The sequence below is a fragment of the Capsella rubella genome, unplaced genomic scaffold, assembly GCF_000375325.1.
Source record: "Capsella rubella cultivar Monte Gargano unplaced genomic scaffold, Caprub1_0 scaffold_6, whole genome shotgun sequence".
Taxonomy (NCBI): domain Eukaryota; kingdom Viridiplantae; phylum Streptophyta; class Magnoliopsida; order Brassicales; family Brassicaceae; genus Capsella; species Capsella rubella.
In genome coordinates, this window is record NW_006238918.1 from 16,102,882 (window position 1) to 16,119,034 (window position 16,153).

General features: G+C 35.2%; 4 protein-coding genes and 1 long non-coding RNA gene across 5 annotated transcripts in view; 2 read left to right on the forward strand and 3 right to left on the reverse strand.

The window, feature by feature from the left end:
- The window catches only part of LOC111830138, a 1,334-nt gene extending 849 nt beyond the window's left edge, over positions 1 to 485 (forward strand). The window contains exon 2 of the long non-coding RNA XR_002833509.1: positions 194 to 485. This is a non-coding gene — a long non-coding RNA (uncharacterized LOC111830138). The remainder of the gene's footprint in view (positions 1 to 193) is intronic.
- A 578-nt stretch (positions 486 to 1,063) lies between these two features.
- On the forward strand, positions 1,064 to 2,694 carry LOC17881270. The gene is made up of 2 exons (XM_006288412.2): positions 1,064 to 1,493; positions 1,832 to 2,694. The coding sequence occupies exons 1-2, from the start codon at positions 1,400 to 1,402 to the stop codon at positions 2,533 to 2,535; spliced, it is 798 nt and encodes a 265-aa protein (XP_006288474.1). The 5' UTR covers positions 1,064 to 1,399; the 3' UTR covers positions 2,536 to 2,694.
- A 48-nt stretch (positions 2,695 to 2,742) lies between these two features.
- Positions 2,743 to 4,872, reverse strand: LOC17883593 (aluminum-activated malate transporter 10). The gene is made up of 6 exons (XM_006290065.2): positions 4,437 to 4,872; positions 4,188 to 4,325; positions 3,814 to 4,086; positions 3,612 to 3,736; positions 3,375 to 3,518; positions 2,743 to 3,289 (listed from the first exon to the last, which is right to left on the reverse strand). The coding sequence occupies exons 1-6, from the start codon at positions 4,771 to 4,773 to the stop codon at positions 2,849 to 2,851; spliced, it is 1,458 nt and encodes a 485-aa protein (XP_006290127.1). The 5' UTR covers positions 4,774 to 4,872; the 3' UTR covers positions 2,743 to 2,848.
- A 3,591-nt stretch (positions 4,873 to 8,463) lies between these two features.
- LOC17882635 (dof zinc finger protein DOF4.1) lies at positions 8,464 to 10,339 on the reverse strand. Its single transcript, XM_006288299.2, has 2 exons — positions 10,248 to 10,339; positions 8,464 to 9,710 (listed from the first exon to the last, which is right to left on the reverse strand). The coding sequence occupies exon 2, from the start codon at positions 9,674 to 9,676 to the stop codon at positions 8,798 to 8,800; it is 879 nt and encodes a 292-aa protein (XP_006288361.1). The 5' UTR covers positions 9,677 to 9,710; positions 10,248 to 10,339; the 3' UTR covers positions 8,464 to 8,797.
- An 888-nt stretch (positions 10,340 to 11,227) lies between these two features.
- Positions 11,228 to 12,708, reverse strand: LOC17884640 (uncharacterized protein At4g00950). The gene is made up of 2 exons (XM_006288180.2): positions 11,778 to 12,708; positions 11,228 to 11,514 (listed from the first exon to the last, which is right to left on the reverse strand). Exons 1-2 carry the CDS (start codon positions 12,606 to 12,608, stop codon positions 11,452 to 11,454), a joined length of 894 nt encoding a protein of 297 aa, XP_006288242.2. The 5' UTR covers positions 12,609 to 12,708; the 3' UTR covers positions 11,228 to 11,451.
- Between the last annotated feature and the right edge of the window lie 3,445 nt (positions 12,709 to 16,153).

Here is a 16,153-nt window from a genome sequence, read left to right on the forward strand (position 1 = left end):
TCTCTCTACTCTCTCTCTCTCTCTCTCTCTCTCTCTCTCTCTCTCTCTCTCTCTCTCTCTCTCTCTCTCTCTCTCTCACTCTCTCTCTCTCTCTCTCTCTTCGTTGAGTTAGATAGTTTTAATTCACTGTAAATGTAATCATTTTCAGAGGTTAACAACCTATCTAACCAATCTCTCTCGGTTTGTTTTCCAGGTTATCCATGTCCCTTCAACCTAGCTCACTTAACCCAACTCATTCTCTGCTTCGGCTCTGTTCACCGGCGGAAGAGCATTGTAGATAGGTAGCAGACATCCAAATGTTGTTGGGTTTGTGGGTGAAGGTGATCGACTCGGTTAGGTTTGGGAGAGTGATGTCGAGAAGATTTTACTTTGGTCTGAAAAGAGATGAAATACTTTGAAAAATGTTAGGATTGCATTTGTACGTGTTTTAGATGTAAAATACATTAAAATCTTAAATCAAATAAAATCCATTAAAAATTGAATAACGCTGGTTTTAAAGTCCTTTAAAATACATCCACCAAATGTTAAATCCAATAACAGCAGATTTTATTGTGGTTTTTAAAATACATCATTAAATAACGCTAGATTTTGAAATACATACAAATCAATTAAAATACAAGATTGAATAACACCCCCTTAGTAAACTAATCAAAGCAAAAAGTCAAATGATTTAAGACTTTGAACAACCATTGAAACATCTGTCAGTAAGAGTGCCTGTCTGAAAATTTGCAGCCTATACGGCCTATATACCTTATTGTACCACACCCACCCATTAATTATTCCTTTTATATCCGATAAATAAAAAAGTGATGTTCCTCGAAGTTTCTTCCATTATTGCATCTGCCTCCTCTCTACCTCCACTACTACCACGCTCTCTCTTTCTATATATGTTTTTATAATATACTCACTTCTAACAAACTATATAACCAACAAGATAGCTTTATGATGATTAAAGTTTTACAATCATTGATTATTTATACATATTCCCTTGAGCGAATTAGATGCCTTGTGCATATTCATATTTAATCAATGAAAATAGATGTCAATGAGTTTAATTAACTATAGGTTCGATTAGCTAAACTAAACAAATTTACATGTGACAGTGCCAAATTTTGGTTTTTGGGCCGTAGAGCAGATTCATGAACAGCTAATTTAACATCATATGTTGCCAAAGCCCATTACCAACCATAGCGATCGTACTCGTCGTCATCTAACAGTTGACGCCGTCAAAAGATTCCGTAACGTCATCATTGGTTCTCGACAGTGGCTACAGTTTTGATCGTCGAATCATATCTCCGCCGCTGACGTGAGAATCTCCTTCCTTCTTACCGCAATTTCCAGAAGCAAAGGAGGAAGCTTTAGTATTAATATTTTTTTAGAGAGAGAGAGAAACGAAGCAATGGGTGTAATCACGAACAAGGTTGAGAGAGACGAGCTTAAACCTGGTGATCACATCTACACTTACCGAGCCGTCTTCGCCTATTCTCACCACGGTGCTTTGGTTCTTCCTTTTATGATATCATCATCAATTGGGTTTTGATGCATTTTGTGTGAATCATCATTTTTCCTCAATTTTAGGTTTTTCATCATTCATTGTACAGAGGAAGAAAGAAACAGTCTTTAGCTTTGTCATCTTTAATCTCTGTTTGGTTTTTCTCCTCATGCCGAAGTTATTGACTTTATAGCAACGGATCTTTGTAGGGTCTCTTCTTCTGTTTTCTTTGGTTTCACTCTTGGTCAATGGTGGTAGCAAATAGATTGTGATTGCTTTTGTTGACATTTCAACTGAATGAAACCATTTTGTTTTCTTCTGAATCTTCCACATTTGTAGGCGTATTTGTTGGTGGTTGCAAAGTGGTTCATTTCAAACCTGAGCAAAGCTTGGTATCTTCCACACTCGCTGCTTCTTCTTCTTCTCCGTCCTCGTCTTCTTCAGTTTCAGAGGTTAATGTGTCTTCAGAGGCCCCTTGCCCTACATTTCCTGACTGTGGATACAAACAACCAAAGAGTGGAGTAGTTCTTTCTTGCCTTGACTGCTTCCTCAAGAAGGGTTCACTCTACCGTTTCGAATATGGAGTCAGCTCATCGATTTTCCTCTCCAGATTACGTGGTGGGACTTGCACAACCGCTCCATCTGACCCTCTTCAAACAGTCATCCACAGAGCAATGCACCTTCTCCAAAACGGATTTGGTAACTACGACATCTTCCAAAATAACTGTGAAGATTTTGCTCTCTACTGCAAGACAGGGCTGCTCATTCTGGATAAGAACGGGGTTGGAAGAAGCGGTCAAGCTAGCTCCATTCTTGGTGCTCCTCTAGCTGCACTCCTCTCTTCACCTCTCGCATTGTTGATCCCTAATCCTGTTGGTGTAGCAACTGTCACTGCTGGGATGTATTGCATGAGCAGGTATGCTACTGATATCGGTGTTAGAAACGACGTCATCAAGGTTCCCGTTGAGGATTTGGCTCTGAACCTTGGCTTTAAAACCCTCAAGAGGAAAAGGAAAGCTTTTGACTCCAGCGTTTCCAAATGAACATAGATTCTATTATGTTCGTGGAAAAGTACATAAGACTGGCTAATGCTTAGTCATGATCGTAGTTTACCCTCGATGTCATTTCTTGTTTGTTATTGTGACATTGTATAAAGATTCTCTAGATTCATTTTGGATTTCAGCATTGTCAATAATTGATTCTATGACTTGCTTTTGTTGGCCTTAAAACCATGCCGGATAAAACTTCTGTTACGGATCGAAGCAAATTTCATATACTACATGGCTTATATATACATGAAAACTCCGCTTAAAATCTTCATGTATGTTGAGTTTTCGATATGTAATTGAAAGTGCTTTAGGAACTCAGAGGTGGTTGTTTAGTTTTGTTGTCTCTTGTTTTCTTTTTTGAATCTTGTTCGAAATCTGCAAGATTCGCCAGTTCATTGACTGCTTCCACGGTTGTTTGAATTCTAGCTGCGTTTTCGATTAACAACGAAACCAAAGTGGCAACTGGAAGGACTTCATGTAGGCTCATCGACATGGTTTTATCTTCATTTTCTCCTTTGTTTTCCTCTTCACTTGGAACTTCTTCAGGTTTGTTTGTCTCAATTGGAACAGTTTTCAACGTTTCTTGAAGCTCTTGTACTGCAGAGTTCATATCAAACACCAGGAAATCCATCTTTGATGATTTTCTCGTGTTCTTTATCATTTCCATTAATTCTCTTAAGATTTTTGAAGAAGCTGAGCTCAGTTTCATACAAGCATCCCCGAAATGCTTCTTAACCTGGTCAGTTGCCTGTGGAAGCAGAAGACACTAGTTTTAGTTTCACAACCTCTAAAAGTTAGTTCTTTCAAAACTACGATAAAAATTATAAGGTTACCTCTGTTTCATAGTTGATGCAGATACTAAGATTCTCAAGGCAATAAGCACATCTGCGCATAGCAGCCCCTATCTTCACGTATAGCTTCCATGGATGCCGGAAGTTAAAGCTTCCATGTGCAGGTTCCCATCTGGCTAGATTCGCCTGAAACATTAGAAAAACAAAAAAGAACCGGAAAGTGAATAAACATCAGATAATACTTTTTTCGTTATCCCCATAGATAATCTGTTAACTTACCATGGCTTCCTCTGTTCCCTTAGAGTTTAGCACACATTTGAATCCTTGCAATTTCAAGTTAGTGTCTTCATCTTCATTTCTATTCGTCGAGACTTCGTTCTCCTTGAAGTACTGTTCTACACAGCCTGCAGTTTTAATAATAATCAGCGCACTTGCTAATGCTGAACCTTTCATAAAAAATTTGGTCATCTAATCCCCTTACCGTCTAATGAATCAGCAAGTTTTCCAAGGTTACGTTCAATAAGACGGTGAAGCTGAGATCCTGCCCAAATGGGACAGAAGAAGACAGTAATGATAATGCAGATAGATGTTCCAATTGCAATAGTTGATACTCTTTGCTGAGCCATATCAACCAACTTATCTACTCTGTAACCGCCTACTGAGACAAGGCTAAATGTGAGGATAAAAATCATTGCTCCATAGTCGAATCTGGATTTGAATGACGGCACAAACCGCGAGTAAGTAGCTGTGAAAGCTGCAAGGATCAAACCCACAAAGAGGAATTTAATAAAGATGGATCCTCTTTTGTGTTATGTACGATAAAAGACTGATCATTTTTAGGGGTTTGGCCATTACCAAAGATGAAAACAGAGCATCCAATCACAAAAACTTCAGCTTCCCCTGCTTGAGTGGCGACCCAATGAACAGCAATGCCTAGTGATCCAGCTAATATAGTTGCCACAACTCTGTTTACACATTTGGAGAAAGTTGCTCCTGTTGTACATGGAGATACACAGACACATATACATACGTTATAAGGTCAATTTTACTCGTTATAAAAAGAAGAAGATTGCAAACTTTTGAATGCCAATTTAGTTTACGTACCAACAGTGGACTCGAAGACAACGACAACAGTCATGATAGCCCACATAGCATTTCCTCCAACACCATCATACAAAGGTCTCATGTAATAAAAGATTGAGACTAATGAAAGTGCAAGTCCTACTTTCAGACAATGTACCACTTTGGCCGGATCATCTGCCCCAATCCTCCAAGCTTTCCTCATAAAACTTGTGATTCGCTCCACGATAACCTTCATTACCAAATCCTTTAGCCAAAGGAAAATCCTTTCACTTAGTCCCGCTCGAGGAACCAATCTCTCTGTTGTCCCATTGTCTACACTTATCCTCCACTCTAGTTTCCCTGCTTCTTGTGATGCCATCTTATTATACCCAAGAACTTGAATCTTAAACTGTTAACCCAAAACCTCCAAACAAAGATGAATGTTTTGGTTATGAATGTTTTGGTTAAGAATGTTTTGAATGTGTGTTTCTTATGAACAATGGCAATTTGGAGTGTTACATATATAGAGGGTATATACTATTTCCCAAAGTTCTTGAAGTTTTTTTTTTTGAAGTGATGAACTAATATTATTTGTTAATGTGCTAATATATATATTATTGATCACTCTCTCCCACTTTGATGTGCAAACAAAAAAAAGCTATGAAGTGGCCTAATTGAAATCTTATATAATTAGTTAAATTTTTGTGCTACAAAGTCGTCATCGCATAAGTACTGATGTTGAAACCTGCCTTCGTACATCCATCCATTTCACTGCAACGTCATAAAATTTAATATCCCAAGATATAGAAGTTTCGATTTATATACATCAATTACTCATTTTAAAACGATCCAATATTTTTACCCATTTTTTGGTTTTTAGTGTTTATGTATAAATCTATAATCAAACCTATCTTGTGCTATAGTTATATTGCAAGTTCATTTTCATATAAAATACTCATAATCGATCATTTTGTTTATATATAGACTAACTCATCATAAATTTGATTGGTATCGAATTATGAATCTATGATTGAGTGGTTCATTACTCAAGTTCCACCAACCAAAATGTTAGCTAGCTCTTTACACGGTATTAAGTTTTTTCATTTCGAATAACATAAGGAATAAACAAAATTATAAAATAAACATCAATTAGAATCAAACAAATTAGATTACTAGCTATTACATGCACTACTGATGCATAGCCACTCAGTGATATCAAACATATATAAGCGTTTGCGTGTGTATTGCGTACGTACGTACGTACATAATTTCACGTTACATGAAAAGTGGATTGTCGTAAGCAAATAAAGGCCTTCGCATATTCCTTTCTCTCATTAGAGAATTCACTGTATGACGAAATAACTTTACTAGTCTTGGTTGCATTATTATTAATTATTCTGTTTTTTCCATGCAACAAAGTTCGAATTCAAATCACTATATAATACATGCAGCAAGTTATTATATATGAAAGTGGCACGTTTGACTTGCACTACCTTTTAATAATGTCCATATCAAAAGTTACAATTCTTGAGAGGTACTATAGTCATATATAAACACACAAACCAATAAGAAGAAAATTTGACATAACCTAACTTTAATTTAGGTCACTAAGTGTGCCCCAAATTATAAGAGACCTACTTTATCAAAATATTATCTTTGCCCTAAGTGGAGGCACTTATATATATTATCACTAAACAAGATTTTTATTTATATGTTTATTTAAAAAATCATATTTGTGCGGTCCGAAATGAATCGAAGAGTACAAAGAAGAAAAATTTATACAACTTGAGCTTCTTCGGGTATCCCTATTGGGTCTTGTGAAGATGTATGTATGAAGTGCCCTTCAGCTTATCACCTTTCTTTGTTGGGTGATTTGATAAGAAGAGCGGTTTTTACTTTTCTTTTTTGGTCTTATCGTCATCGAATTAGTTTTTAAATATCTATATCGTGTTGGAGTTAGGTCATGATTGAAATAAACTTTGTTTATAATATATAAAGATTTTGTTTTATATTGCGCAAACGAAAAAACTCATACCTTCGGCATGCAAATGTTGATTGCATTATATGATAGGAAACTTTTATTTTGTTCTATTCACCATTATATCGAATGACCGTATAATAAATTAATAATAATTTACACCAATCAAAACATTGTTTTCACTTTTTGCAAATAACCCTATTTATGTTTTAAGTTAGATATAAAAAATAGGAAGATTTTTCAATGTGATTATGGATACTAAATAAGGTCTTGACTTATGTTCTCAACTTCTCATGCATTATTTCGGATTTTGCTGACACAACATTTTTTAGTGGCATAAAAAAGTCATACGTCCTACTATATGATTATCTCGTTACTTCCTTTTGTCTCCAACTCTCTTTCTTCTACTTTTTGTTCATTTCGCATTTGAAATTTTGATTATTTTTATATTGTTTCAAAAACATATTTAGAAAAATGAAGAAGATGTAGTTATTATTTTTGATTAATAATTTAAAATTATTTTTAACAATCTCTAAAAATCTCTCATATTGACAAGTCGATAATTTTTTTTCCTTTCATTAAATGAGAGTCGTTCGCTAATCTGACTTATGCAAATACATTAATAACTCCACAACCATAAGCTAGTAGCTAGAATCATAAGAATTAACTACGTGGCAGTGGCGCCGGTGCATATCTCTTTGGGCGTTGGATTATTCTTATAAGGCCCACTAGCCCTACCTTAATAGGCTAAAATAAATCCAACAGTGCAGGCTTACCTTTTTTTTTTAGTCTAATCTCATTATCCAAATCTTGAATCTCTTATATTTTGAGAGATGCTTTTATATTTTATCGGCGAGGCAAAGCCATAAAAAGCTTTCTATGTTCAGTATTATGTTAGTTAGATGGCTTTCTTGGGCCTTAATTAAAACTATAATCAGGAGGCTTTAGTACACAAAATGAGCCAGCTAATTTGAACATGTCACACATTAAAAGTCCAGTATGCTGTTCGTAAAACTCTTGAAGTGTAGAGAGCTATAACGACGTCGAAAGAGTTCCCCAAACTAGCTCGACATTTTTATACAAAGGACCTGTACGTGGAAGCGAACCCGAAGGCCGAAACCCAAAATCAAACGAGTTTATACCTTATCTATAGTATTACGTACCAGCCGGCCACTAGTATACTGAGATTCTTGATATCGTATGCTTTTGTATCAATCGCTCTCCAGTCTCCTCTGCATCACTACACCAACTTGCTGCTCTGGTCTTAATCAAACTACGCTAGCTGCCTCAATATATATTCCTTATGCTTTCACGTACGTACGTTTTGTCTTCATATGTTCCTCGTGATTTATTTTTTTTCATTTGTTTGTAAAAAGTTATATAGAGCTAACCATTTTGTAAAAGGTTAAATTTTAACAAAATATATTAACTATTTATGCCACTATTTTTTTTTGTGAAAATAGTTGAATAAGTACTATATAATATTAAAACTAAAATTTTAAAAATATTTCTGTTTCTGTTTAGTTAAAGATTAAAATGCAAAAAAAGACAGGGGTCGTCTTTGGTCTTCTCATGAGAAAAAAAAACAAAGTAAATCAAATAGAAATAGAGAATCTCAGTGGGTTATTAAAGAAAACGATTTGTGAATGGAATAGTCTTTAGTTGGAGCAGGTATGTTGTCGTGTCTTTTTTTAATAAGAATACTATGTTACATTGCAGATGATTTAATATTAAAGGTCGTGTTGTATTCAATACGCAATTCTTGTTTGTGGACAGTGGAACTCCTTAACTATATTAGTCTCCTAAATAGACTTTGCTTTCGAGATAAGTCTCACATAAACTGAACTGAGCAGCTAAATCGCAGCCATGTTGGATCTAGAAACTAAACTACTCATCCGTGTATAAATATGATCTATATCTTCTATTCAGACGATTGTTGCCAAGTTTACTTCGGACCATATGCATGTTTACGCGAAGTTAAAGAAAAAAAATATAGTCTCAAAATTTAAAGAAAAGTCAAAATGTCTCACGTACTTATTAACGTGAATCACCGGAAAATTACTTTAATACATAAACCTAATTGATTCATCATCTCTATCAAACAAAAAGATGCATGATATGATATGATGTAAGACTATATATATACAATAATAGGCACTAGACATTTTATGTGTTAAAACTTAAAGAAGGGTCCTAAAGAAACAAACTAAAAGCCAAATAAGTGGCTCCATCAGACAAAAGACAAAGAAAGTGAACAGAGGAATTTATAAAAAGTGGAAAGAAGAATCATCATGCTCCTCCCAAGGCGACTCTTCCGGGTCTGAAAATTCCAAATCTAATCAGTACATATTATTTTTACTCGTTAACTATTTGTTTTTGTCTTTTATTATCTTGTCCTTTTGACGATATGAATATGATCATCATATCACCATGTTGGTCCACCACTATCACCACCTAGGATGATTCCACTCCATAGCTCATTGCTTGAACCACCTTCTCTCTTCTTATTACCATCATCGTGTCTCACATGTTGATGATGGTCTTCGTAACCTCCATAAGGATACATCATCTTACTTCCTCCTCCGTTAACAACGAAGTTATCATGGTTTCCAATCTCTTCCTCGTTCCTGTCTAGTGAAAACCCAAGATTCTTTTTTTGGTTGTCATGATCATCATATTCTTGACGAAACTGAATCATTCCCATAGGAGCTTGGAAAAGACCGTTCTGCCCTCCCGGCACAACTTGTTCGGTGTAATGACCGTAGTGCCCTTGAGCTCGCTTGTCTTGCATAGGGGAAGAGAATGAGAGGCTGAGCTCATTATTATCATCATGGGTCTTGCTAGGGTTTGATGGTGATGATGTAAAGACAAAAGGAGGGTTGAGATCTGGGAGATTCTTGGTGGAAGAAGAAGTAGAGGAATTTGGAAGTAGTAACGGAAGCTTCTTGTTCTTTCTTGAACCTCCGCCTACGGGGACGTTACGGAGAGAACCACCTTCAGTCCAATATCTCCGACAAGACTTACACAAGTACCTAGGCTGTGCTAAGCTGTAGTTGTTGTAATAACAAAACTTGGTGTTGCTTGAGTTGCATCTTGGACAGTTTCTTGGTTCTTGTGGCCTGGTGCTCATCGTCGTCATCAACTTCTTCTCATCATCCATTATCATTGTGGTTGCTGTTGTTGTTGTTGTTGTAGGTGGTGGTGGTTGTGTTGTGACGATGGTGTTATAGGGGATATCGTTAGTAATCGTCATCTGATGTTGGTATTGATCATGATCATGGTGATGATACTGATGATGGTCCATGATGTGAGCTTCAATTACAGTTTATAATAAATCCCTGTGATAAGCATGTATGATCAACCCATTGAATGAAGCATATAAAAGCATGATAACAAAAGTAGAACTTATAAAAAAGTAACCACAAACAAATAAATGAATAAAACTTAATCATTGAAAGAAAATAAAAAGTTGAAGTCCATGAACCAACTATGCATAGATTAGAGATTTATATACATGGAACTATGTGTAGTACTATACTGGCGATATAGATCAATCAATAAAGGATCTGAGAGAGTAGGAACAAAGAATCACTTTCTAACGTATGGATCGAGCAAGAAACTAATAAAAAGGTGTTATAGGAGCTGATCTCTAAAAAGCCAGACATAACTTTTAAATAAGGGACAAAATTTTCAAAGAAATCAGAAGGTGGAAAGAAGTAAACCCTTTGAAAAGTAAGAAATAAAGAAAAAGAAACCCTAATAAACACATAAATCAAAAAGCAAAAGAAAGTTAAAAAGGAAAAAAAGAAATAGAGAAAGTATAATTTGCAGAAGAAACAAGGAGATAAGAGAAAAAGGGAAGAAGATGAACTGACCTTGATGTTCAAAGAGATGACTTAGAGATAGAGAGAGAGAGAGAGAGAGAATAATTTTGAGGCTAAAGTTTAGAAGTGTTGGGTTTCACTTTTATGGGCATTTTAGTGGTGTGTTTGTTTTGACTATCTTTTAATTCTCTCTCTTTTTTTAATACATGGTTATATCATCATCGATTGACAAAAAAAAAAGGTTATATCATCATCAAGTAGTTGATATTTAGCATACAACAGTACATATATTGATATTTCCATTTCAATTGGAGGTTAAAACAATTAGAGTATACAACTATTCATCTAACTAGCTAAAACCTTAAATTGTAAAGTGTAGCACTTAAAGTTTAAAACCTTAATTAAAAAAAAAAAGATACGTGAATCATGTAATTAAGCACTGCAAAAGATAGTTCATAGTTTTTTTTTTTTTTTGTCAAACAATGAGTGATAGAATTAAGCAATAGCCCTAGAATCGAAATTAATATTTTTGCTTTGTTTACAATTTACAACATATCAACGGGCTTAGAGTGGGCCAAATGAATGTTTAAATTAGCCCAAATATGGAAAGTACCATAACGTCAAATTGCTTGTTTGGGGCCTTCTCAATTCCAAAGGGATGACCGAGAACATGTGGCTGCGTGGATATCAAATAATTCTCCACCATCCGTCAAATAACTCTAACTGACACGTGTAGGGGATTCAGCTGTTCACATGGATTACTATGACGAAACGGTGTCGTTTAAAACTAGTAAAATGTATAAAGATCATTTCAATTTTCTTGAATGCTTCTTGAAATCTTTGAACTAACCAAAAAAAAATGTAATTTTTGGTCCTCGTTCTCTTCGTGTCGCTTTCTAAGTAACTTATCAAATTAAATAATAGTATTTGTATAATTTCAATAATAAACACTTCGTGTTAAGTTCTAATAAAATTTCCCTTTGGACCATGATCATATATCCATCGTAAGATTTTCTGTTTCTTTTTACAAAAGTTTCAAGAATATTCAAACATTACAAGCACAACAACATCAACAAGCATGAAAAAAATAAACTAGGCTTCATAATGATTTTAGTTTAATTGGTCATGTCATTTTCTTGGAAATATTGAAAAAGAAAATCATAAATATAAGTTTGAAGAAACTTTGTAGAAACAAGAGAAGCTTTCTTGATTTTTGGTGTTGTGTCTTTCAGAAATCTTTGATAGGGGCATAATCTCAAACTGTAGTCTTCTTGTTCTTCCATGGAACCACTTGCTTTAGTCCTGCATACACATTCGTCTGATCCCAACCACAACAAAACAATGTTAAGTGCTAATATTTTTAGGATATAATTATTCACATATGTATGTATATAAACACTATTATATAGTATACACACAAATCACAAAGAGCGTCCCATCCATTATTTTTCAAGAATAATTTCTGCAAATCTAGTAACGCTAATCATATGATCTAGTCGACTCCATCCTACTGATTTTTCGAACATTTGTTGCGACTTTACAAGTAATATGTAGAAACAGAACATAAAACAGAGGACTTACCCAAAAGTGAGACTTTGAAGAAGTAGGAGATGGTGCAGGAAGAGTAGAGAAGCTCCCTGTTCTGCTAATGCTTGAGATCTTGGCTTCACAAAACCTGCTGCTTTGGCTGCTACCAATACCATCAACATCGACATAACCAAAGCTTTTGTCTTCTTTTCCTTCTTCTTCTTCGTTTCTGCCATATTCACTCTCTCTGTCTTCGGAAGATGGAAACACATAACTACCTCTACCAAACTCTGTTTTCCCCTTCAGTGCTCTCCTCCTCCTAAACCCAAAAAACCCTAATCTCCCTCTTTTCTTCACAACAGCCACAGAGTCACTCCTCGTGTCCTGCTGCTTAAAGTCTTCTTCTACATCCTCTAAATCACCATTCATGTCACTCCTGAAAGAACCATAACAGTCACCACTGTTTTTCACCATCATCCTAAAGGAAGGTGAATCCATCCTTTTTGATCTCGTGATGCTATAAGGTCCATCAAAGACTGTGATGGGAGATTGCAGTTTCGTAACTAATCCTCCATCTTTTTCAATCGTGAGTAGCCTTGGTGGTAGCTCCAAGGACTTGTGGGTTTGAAGAGAAGATGACGAATAAGAAGTTAATGGTGAGGAAGAGGATGAAGAAGAAGAAGAAGATGAAGATGAAGATGAAGAAGAAGAGTGTTTCTTGGGTTTGCCAGGCTCTTCTTCCCAGCTGAATGGGACTGAAGCTGCTATGGAACTGTGAATAGGTGAGGACATAGAGTGGCTATGAGTGTTGGGTTTTATTGGTAACGTCGGTAGTTTCATTGCTGTCATGTTTCCTTCTTGTTCAGTTTCTTTTTCAGCTTCCATGGTTCTATTGTGGAAGTTGGATCTTTCTCTCTCTCTCTTTGCTCTTCTTTCCAATGAGGTGTGTGTGTTTTATATGTCTACAAGTGTTTCTATGCTCTGTCTTTATCTGTGGTATTTTAAATTTCTCTCTATTCCTAGTGTTTCGTGTAGATTTGGGAGTCAGGGATCATATTAAAGGGCAATAAAAAGAAGTATTTAATTCAACAAATTAAGTAAAATAAGGGCATTTTCAAAATTAAAGACAATAAAGATTAGGAACAACAAAGAAAATATATGTCTTTTATCATAAAGAAACAAGTTGAGAGCCAAAGAGAAAAAATAAAACAAAGTTGAAAAGAAAACATATAACACATAAATTACTGTCTGTATTTTTTTTTAAAACAAACAAAATATATATATTTTAGTTTACCAATGTGGTATTTAATTATATATTTTTCCAAGTAAGAATTTCTTGTATATTTTCTAGAAATTTGTTATGGTTTCAACAAAGAGAAAAAGAAAATAAAAAGAAAAGTCGCCGGAAAGTGACTATAGGTATATGCTTTAGCAAAAGTCGGGTTTGTATGTTTTGGTCAGTCGAGAGCCTTTAATTCAAATCAGGCGTGGCAAAGAAAGAAACAACGTAACATGTAACTTTCCGGTAACGAGAAAAAATAGGGAACCAACAAAAGATATTATTAATGAGAAGAAGGGATCATGAAAGCTAAGTAACCTGAAGAAACATGAGCCACTTGGAGAACTTCTCTTTGGAGCTCCATCAACTTTTCAAACCCTCCAACAAGTCACCCTTCTTTTTGGGTACTTTTAAACATGGATACATGTCTATCGAAATGGTAGCTAGTTTAAAACTACTCGTGATGAGTAATTTAATGTGACAGACCAGAGATGTCTTGAAGTGGTTCTTGACAGGACAAGAACACAATGGGGTCCAAAGAAAATAAGGAAAGTAACACCAAATAAGCTAGCTTGATGTGGTTTTAGGCTATAAGAAAATGTTAGATACATCGTTTAGGGAATTAGTTAATCGTCACTGTATTTGACTTATCTCCAAACTCCAAAGCAATTGAATGATGAAAAGCAGTGGTAATGTACATTTGGTAAAATGTATCCAACTTAAAGTTTTTTTTGTAATACTAATCAATATCGGAATGAGTAAAGCGTTTCTTGACCTTTTCAAGCAAAACAGGCGACCAAATAAAATAAAAGCAGAGTAAACTTGACAAAGATATGTGTCAAAAGAGTTCGCTCGTCATAATGAAATGATTTGATGTCACATACAATATAGATAGTTATGGAAGTGGGGAAATTTCGCAGTCAAATTGCAATCTGCAAGCTGGCTAACTTATTTATGCATTATTGCACAGAAAAAAAAAAAGATTACGAACAAAGCAAAATCAATGTATGAGACACATCTAAATATCTAATACATATTGGTTAAAAATACTTATACACATGCATGCTTTCACGTTAATTGCATACCAACATGTGCATGTGCCTTAAAGCTTTAGTTTACTTTTAAATTTGCTAGTTTCAATTAAAAGTACGTTGTAAGAGGAGATGCATTTCTTTCTTTTTTTCTTTCTGTTTTCTAAGAAAGGAAGCTTGATTCAATCAAGACAACATTTCTGCCCAAACAAATATATAGAAATAATGAAATTGCGTTTATAAAGATTATAGATATTTTTATAAAAACCTGTTTTATAATTTTGCATAGATATTGTTGTTGTTCTGACTTCTGACAAAGAAACGAGTAATATAACAAGAGAAAATTAAGAGAGAGCACAAAGGCCCAAAAGACAGTTTTGTAATGTAACGGAGTCGATTTGAAAGAGCATAGTCAAGAAACAAAAAGTGTTAAAGAAATGAAAGTGAAGGTTCCAAAGAACATTTAAAGATTTTATCCTCAGACTCTGAGCCACTTTGTTTTGGAACTTTCTTCCATGTCCAGTCTCCTTTGTTATCCCTCCTCTCCACTTATCAGATTCAAAAACACAAAGAACGTAACTGGAGGGAATCAAGACAGATCATATAAAAGAGGAATCTCATTTGAATTATAAGAAGAAAAAAGAGGGACATAAAAGTGGAAAAAAGAACTTTGATCAATTTAGATTCAAGAATATGTCCCAAAGCCAATAATTTCAAATTAGAGATTGAAAAAAAAAAAAGCCAGTAACAATTGATAAAGATACCTTCACATTCTGTGAATAAATGTCCTTAAACAGCTGATATGGATACCAAAATCATGGAAATTAGACACTGTTGGAGAGTAGGTAGAGCTTATTGGGCCATGACACTCGGCCCAAAGATGAATGCTAATCTTCTTAGATTATGTGAAATAAATAACAGCATTCAACTAATAAAGAACGTTTTGAAGGACGCTGTGCTGCTCAATAATCACGCCCAGTAAATTAGCATCATAAATAGTTCTTAAACTTGAAGAAGTGATCTTCTTGTTTCATTCTCTCTACATCAATTATATTTGAGTTTGAGTGCTCCTCATTCCAAAATCAATGCTGAGTTTTTAGCATCTAGAATTTGATCATACAATACCTATAACGAAAAACTTACAGCAACAAATAGTCTACCACTACAAGCAACAGAACTACATGAAAAAGGTCCTATAGCCATATCTAATAACACAGCTACAACAAATATCTTCTAATGGAAACGGAGATTGAATAATAGAGTAACTAGTTGACTTGACTCCTACAATCTAGGAGATTGTTTCAACAAATGGGACTAATTCTTTTTTTTTTTTTTTGTCGGCTAAATGGGACTAATTCAAAACCCCAAAAGACTCATTAAAAAATGGAACGGATGATTTCTTCATCAACATTGACTTCTTGGCCGGAGAACTGATAACTTCAAAGCTATTTCTCGGATTAACAAAGAGATGCTAGCAGACGAAGAGAAAGCGCATAGAGGAAGAAGGTGATTAATTAATCATCACGGTGGCCATTAATGTGAGGTTTCAGCTTGTGTCTTACAGGAAGGTGATTAATGTTGAGATCGATTCAATCAACATTCAACTATGATAGTGATGATTTCTCATAAGTTGAGTTTGGTATTGATCATAATCGTGTTTCTCCGACGAGTTTCTTCTTCCGAAACTTGTAACGGAATATGCGGTAGATTGACTCTGCCATATCCCTTTTGGTTTTTCTTCTGGTTGCCCGATTCGATTCAATTGCTCTGCGGTGGATCAAAGAGCGGAGATCGGAGAGTTTTCCGTCCAAAACGTGACGGACAACAGTATATTCGTCGGCTTTCCACACAATTGTACTCGGAAGATAGAAGACATGACTCCGCTTTTCGGCGCGCATTTCGCACCGACGTCGGAGAATAATTTCTTGATGGAGGAATGTGTGTTTAAAACCGGTTGCACGGTAGGTCGAGTGTACTGGGAGAATGTGCTTAAACTGAACAGCTGTGGTTCCACGGGAAATATAAACTGTGTTTCTTTAGATACTAGATCGACCTATCCAGCTAGGTTTTTCAGTATGGAGGAATTGAGGAAAAGCACTTGCAGTTTGTTGTTTTCTTCC